General features: G+C 51.0%; 1 protein-coding gene across 7 annotated transcripts in view; it reads right to left on the bottom strand.

Moving 5' to 3' along the window:
• Positions 1 to 992: 992 nt before the first annotated feature.
• METTL24 (methyltransferase like 24) overlaps positions 993 to 6,199 on the bottom strand; it is a 42,745-nt gene continuing 37,538 nt past the window's right edge. For 5 of the 7 annotated variants that reach the window (XM_066994432.1, XM_048081108.2, XM_048081109.2 and 2 more), the window contains one exon: positions 993 to 2,192. In XM_066994432.1, the coding sequence (XP_066850533.1) occupies positions 1,854 to 2,192 (339 nt within the window). In that variant the 3' untranslated portion in view covers positions 993 to 1,853. Of the gene's footprint in view, positions 2,193 to 3,131; positions 3,313 to 6,199 lie in introns of all 7 variants that reach the window. The other 2 variants (XM_066994434.1, XM_066994433.1) reach the window with 2 other exon arrangements.

Below are 6,199 nucleotides of genomic sequence, written 5' to 3'. Positions count from 1 at the left end.
CCTTCACACAACCCAACAAGGTGCTGTCAGCAGGACTGAAAGGCAGTGGATTGAAAACCAGTGTGCCTTTGTTAAAACAGGAAGGGTTTGACATTTATCACAAATTAAAATTTCAGATGTGGCTGAAGGAAGGCTGATACGCACCTGAGAGCATGAGGGCACAGAGCTGGCTTTCACTGAAGAGATTAAAATCCTCTCCACTTCCATGAGCACCACCTCTTTCATATTCCTACCACCTAGGCCATCACCATCAGAGCAGGGTGTTTTTGAAGCATCTTCCAAAGAAGCCCAAGGTGTGTGGCCTCCATGGCCAACACGGTTGCTCAAGGTCTGATTCACTCAGGCAATTTCAAGCCCCACAAAGGGCTCTGAAGGTGCAGGTGGGGAGGTGGGACCAGGGGACAGGACACGTGGCTCCCTGCAGCCACAGAGCAAGAGGAGTGGGAGGAAGGCTGTCACCACAGCTTGCTGGTCTCTTCTGGGAGAGAGAGCTGAGCTGGAGGGCTGAAGCTGCTCCTGCTGGGGACAGCAGACCTTGCCTGCACTGGGGTAGCAGAAGCCCTCAGAGAGGTGGGAGAGGAGGAAAGCAGATGGTGGTGAGAATGGCTTGATGTATTTACTTGGCAAAGCATTGGCTCTGGGAGAAAGCTGTCTCACCTGGCTGGAAGGATGAGCTCCTACAGCTTTTCTCCCCTCTGGAAGCTTGCTGAGGTCCTAGGGGCATGGTGGGAACAACGCTGGGCCCTGCTCTGGGAAGGAGGGGGTCAGGGAGATGAGACAGCAAAGAGGGTGAAAGAGGAAAGAAGGGTATGAAGAGGAGAAGGAAATCAGAAGGTTACAAGAGAATGCACAATACAGGGACAATGAGAGAGACTTCTTGAAACACAATGCCGGACTGAGGAACACTAAGGGGAGGAACACTGAACCCCATGGAGGTTTGAAATCAAAGGTGGTTACAAAGCACATATATCAAAGACACAGAAACGGTGTGATCTGGTATTTCAATGCAAAGTTTAATGTCAAAAATCTTTAGAAAAGAAACAATTTGCTTTAGACTTTTTAGCTCCCTGCATTGCTTAGCTTCTCAGGGAATGACCAAGCCTGGCTGCTGGAAGCACCCTGCAGGCAACCTGCATGCCAGCGCACGGTGCCCAGCGTGCCTGCAGAGCAGGGCACATCCCTACACCTCTGAGGGCAGGTGGCCACTGCCTCTTTGAGCGCCAGTGCAGCCCTGGGGTCTGTCCTGCCCGTGTCGGGGAGAGGCAGGCTGGGCCAGGGAAGCTATGTGCTGAGAAGCATCCAGGTACAGCACTGGAAAAGGCACGCTGCAGAACGTTCACCCAAACCCAAAACCAAGCTAAAAAAGACCAGGTTTCAGTTTGACATAAGCATCTCACTAGATAAGAAACCATTCGTCACAGACATTGCAAGAGGAAATTAAGACAAGCTGTTCTTTGAGCAGATAAACTAGTGAAGCCCTGCCTTCTGTGGCTGGCATTACATGACAGAGGTCTCTGAAGGGCAAGGAGAGGGGCTCTGGTGGCAGCTCCTCCTGCAGCCAAGTATCTGTGTCCCACTGCCAGGCGTGTGAGAAAGGCTGAACTCAAAAAGCCACTCTTAGCTTCCCCAGGCAAACCTTTGCAGAATGCCCGTCCTCTAAGAAAGTACACTTGCTGGCAAATATACTGCTATACCTAAAGATTTACAATAGGCATCATCTCCTAGTGCCAGGTCTTTTGACAATGTACAAAAATAAAAGCCAGCCCATTTAATCAGCAACTGCTGTATGCATATTTAGCAACTTTAGCCAGTGACTCCAAGGTCCTCTTCAGTAATGGACAGATGGCTCGCGGTCACACATCATAAATTCCTTCCTGCTGTTGCCATCTTGTATTCACCCAGCTCAGTGTGTAACAGCTACTGGCATTGAAGGCTGCCTTTTTCAGAAACATCTGTGGTTTTGATAAGTCTTTGTAGGTATGGAAAAGCCTGAAGTCCTTCAGCTCCAGTTCTCGGAGCAGACTGTACCAGTACCGCACCACGGTGCTGTCATTGCCACTGACCTCGAAGCCAGGCCAGTGGATGTGCACCTCAAAGACCAACTGTCCGATCTGCTCAACAACATCTTCCAGGATCAGGTTTTCCAGAATTTTCCACTCCGCGCTCTCCACATCTGCCTTGAGGACATCAATCTGCAACAAAAACATAACTGCTAGGTGAAAATGACAGGCTTTGCAATTACTGGCAGCAACGTCTGAGGCCAGGCGTTCCCATTATACAATATACATGATTACCCTTATATACAGTGGCTTTTGTGTCTAAAAATAATAATCTCAGAGCATCCTAGGGCTTATACCGACAGGACAGTACGTGAAGTTTCACAGCGCTTCTGCCTCCAGCTCCTACTCTGAAAAGCTTTGTACTCTGAGCTGCTCCTAGAGCCAAAGCACGTTCTTGTTCCTTCACAGATCTTGTGGCGGCAGTGAAGTTATGGAGAAAATTCACCCATCTCACCAACCAAAGACACTAACGCACTGCTGTTCCTTATTTCTCCATCACAAAACCCTGTGACAGAAAAAGATGAAATAACAGTGGTTACTTGCACCACAGCAGAGTGGAGGCCTCATTGCCAGACGCCACACGCACAAGAGGATGGGTCCAGTCCTGAGGACCTGGCAAGGAGGTGAGAGCTGTACACAGCACACGAGCGCAAGAGGAGGCTGAAGTGAAATGAATGCTCCTAGCCACACAGGTCACGAGCCCCCCGCTGCCACGCTGCTGTCTGAAGTTGTTGCAGGCATCAGTACTCACGCTGAGCAAGGAGAACAAATTCAAAGGAGAATTATGCAAAGACTGTCCAGAGTTTGATGGGCAGCTCCTCCAAAAAATAAGGGATAACGGGAAAGAAGCCATGAATTTCTTTGAAAGGAAAACATTATGATAAAATACAAAATACATCAAGTGCCCCATTTTGATTTTAGGCCATTATTTAATTTTGCAGTTGGATATTCAGAAAACCAGCTTCTCACGGCCCAACACAACTGCAGACTGGCTTTGCTTTGAGGTGAGTCGGGGGAGGGGAGCTGTACCTTTTGAAAACAAAGAAAGAGCATTTCATCAAAATTTCACACCTGGTAAAAAGCGCTGACCTGCCGTGGTGCACAGATGCTGCCAGGCTGAAGCGTGCTTCTTCCCTAGAGCAGGACACGGGAAACTCCCGGGGGAGCGTGGTTTTCCTGCGCTGTTCCACCTGAGCTGCTGCTTGTGCCCATCTGTTCGCACACGGGATGTGTTTGAAGTGAAAACTGAAGACTTTATTTAGAGTCAAGAACAGCAAAAAAAAGAGAGGGAAAAAAAAAAGAAAAACCTGCAGAAATGTTGCAAGTCAGCAGGCGGGCCCCGTTACAGCTGATGAAGTGCCATTAGCAAGCTGAGGCAGACCCTGAAGAGCCTGAATTTGAGGGCACAATAACACAGCTGTAAGCAGAAACATCGAAGTTTCAAGAGGCCGTGCTTGCTGTGCTTCTTTGGGGTGCTACCAGGGGACAGGAAGACAAACTGGTCTCATGGTAAGGTGGTCTGGTCGAATCCAAAACCAGCCTTAGCATGGCTAGCTGCTTAGTCTGGATGGGTCCTGTCTATCCCACACAACAGGCTCCCTCCCGACCCTAAAATTCAAATTCAGCCTTAAGTCAAGGGGTTGTTTTGGTCATCGATGGGGACGATGAAGCAAGGCAACCCACTGCATCGGGAGTCTCAGTCTGCACCAGAACAAACCCGGTGAGCAACAGGCCGGCGGTGGGGCTGGCCGCAAAACCTAACCCCAGCCCCACACAGCAAAAGTCGATGTCAGTAACTGCGTGGGCTTCCCACGCAGGAGCTCTGACTTCATGGCAAAGGCCCTTCCAGCCTGCCTGGACCTGCATTGATCCCACCTGGATGCCCAAAAGTCTACGGCCTGTGCTCCCCGATTGCCTGAGGGACAGACAGAGGCAGGCAGGGCTGGCAGCAGAAGGACGAACAGACATTGAGGACAAGAAGTGCAGAGGCTGAAGAGGCAGGGAGAGCCCGGGGTTCATCTTTTTTGAAAGGTTGTTCTTGTTCCCAATGAGGTAAGGCCTGGACGCCACGGGGCTACCACCGCCTCACTGCGCTGTGGGACGGTAACACTGCTGCCAGAGGGAAATGGAGGCCAAACGGGATGAAGCGTCAGAAGGGGACTGGCTGGGAGGAGAGGACCGAGAGCTGAGGACTCCATCTACGAGATGAGGGTTTTAATCCCTGAACACCCTCGGCAGGGTGCAAGGGTTGTGTCTGTGAAGCCCTGCGAGACCTCAGTGGGACAAGCTGTAAAACAGCTGAAAAAACTCCGTGTGTTCAGAGCAGGGCTTGGGGGGCGACTCGAATAATGCCCTGGTCACACACACGGTACCAGCAAGCCAGGCTGCTGCGGATCTGCTCATCAAGGCATCACGGTGCCTCCCCCGTGCTGAGGGAGGCAGGGGGCAGTGGAAAATGACCGCAGGATTAGGGAATTAAAGCCTGTATTGTGGCACGTCTGCATGGGGAGGGGAGGCGAAGGTTGCACGGCCAACCTTCGCTCTGGTATTTCCTAGCTTGAAGCTGCAACACAGAGCCTGTCAGTCTGTCCACACGTGGGACAGAGAAATAGTTTTGTGTAGTGCTCCTCTGGGTTCACGAGTAGGCTGAATGTAAATGATCCTGCTCATGAAATTCAGCTAGGAGCCACTTCATGGTCGAGCTCGCCTGTTTCCCTGCATACATTTAAATAGGTTACTTATTTTTCAGACAGCGACTCGCAGCTCTACCTGCAATGCAATTTTGCAGGTGGTTTTGATTCCGCGTGGGCGCAATTGCCATAGGACTGTTCAGGAACCACACATTTCTGCCTCGGTGAGACTTCTGCGAGTTTGAAAGGAGAGACAAATTATTCAAAACCTCTTTCTAGGGGAGGGATTGGAAAGAAATGTTTCTAAGCATTTGCTTTTGTTTTCCCATGATCCGGCTTTCTGGTAACAGCGTGACATCGTTTTTCTCATGGTAATGTTCCCATTCCTCATCTTCCAGGTTTGTTTGTTTTTTCTCCTGTGACACCAGCAGCCTGGGAGCTGCTGGGGCTGATCAGCAGGCACCCTGCATGCGCCGCGCTGTATTCGCAAAATTGATCTGAAAAGCAGCTGCTAACCAACGTGTCTGCAGGATAGAGCGAGTTGCCACGATAACTGCTTAAACACGCACTGAAACGATCAGAAAAGCAACAGAGCACTGGTGGGGATGTGCTGAATGCACAAACCCGAGGCTCTCTGTGGCTCTGAGTGCTCTGCACCGCTCGGGGACCCGGAGGAAGGTCCCTGTCTGTACCACGACCACCCGTGACTGCCTTCCAGACCCGGTGTCCATCTCACCCCAGTCCCCATTTCTCTGCCACAGATTGGGTAAAATGAATGCCAGAACAGCTTTGTGTCAGTGTCTGAGTGCCTGACAAGCCTCCTGCTAATGCTGAACGCAGTTTTGTGAAGATCAGGCTTCTCAGGAGGTATTTATTTACCCTCAGTGATAAGAAATACACTACCAACAAGAGACGCGCTGCCACCGCCAGGGTGCTTTGATTCAAAGCGCCAGTGAAAGGATTACTAAACAAATGCATAACTCAGAGCTCCAGCTCACCCAGGAACACAGCTGGAGCCAGCTCTGAGGGTAAGTCCCGGGGGGCACGCTAGAAAGAGAGCAAAGCCCCACAGTGCCTTAAGGCAAAGGATGGCAGTCGGAAGCTTGCTGGCTTTGAGTACTAACAGACTATGACTGGTTCCTCTTATCTTCCACAAACGCTCTTTCACAGATAAAGAGGCTTGCTTGGCATTTTCCAACAGAAACGAGCTGTCCCCAGATGAGCAGAAATGTCGCTGTCAGAAGGAGATTAAGTTAGGCTAGCAGCCTTTAGGGCCGTACTCTCCTCACCTACATTTCCCCCTTTCAGAAAAGGTGGATATCAGACCCCACAGGAACGAGCTCTGTCCCCCCGTGGTGTGAGATCTCACCTGCCAGCCTAGAGAACAAAGCAGCCATCTCCACAGCCGGCGGCTGTGAGGCTGGACGGCTTCCAGGGGCACGTGCCGTGAAGCCCCGATCCCTCGTTTCAAGCTGTTCCCATTCAGCACCCACAAACAGAGCCCATACA

The sequence above is a fragment of the Anser cygnoides genome, chromosome 3 (assembly GCF_040182565.1).
Source record: "Anser cygnoides isolate HZ-2024a breed goose chromosome 3, Taihu_goose_T2T_genome, whole genome shotgun sequence".
In the NCBI taxonomy this organism is placed as follows: domain Eukaryota; kingdom Metazoa; phylum Chordata; class Aves; order Anseriformes; family Anatidae; genus Anser; species Anser cygnoides.
This window is presented reverse-complemented; position numbering and strand designations above follow the sequence as displayed.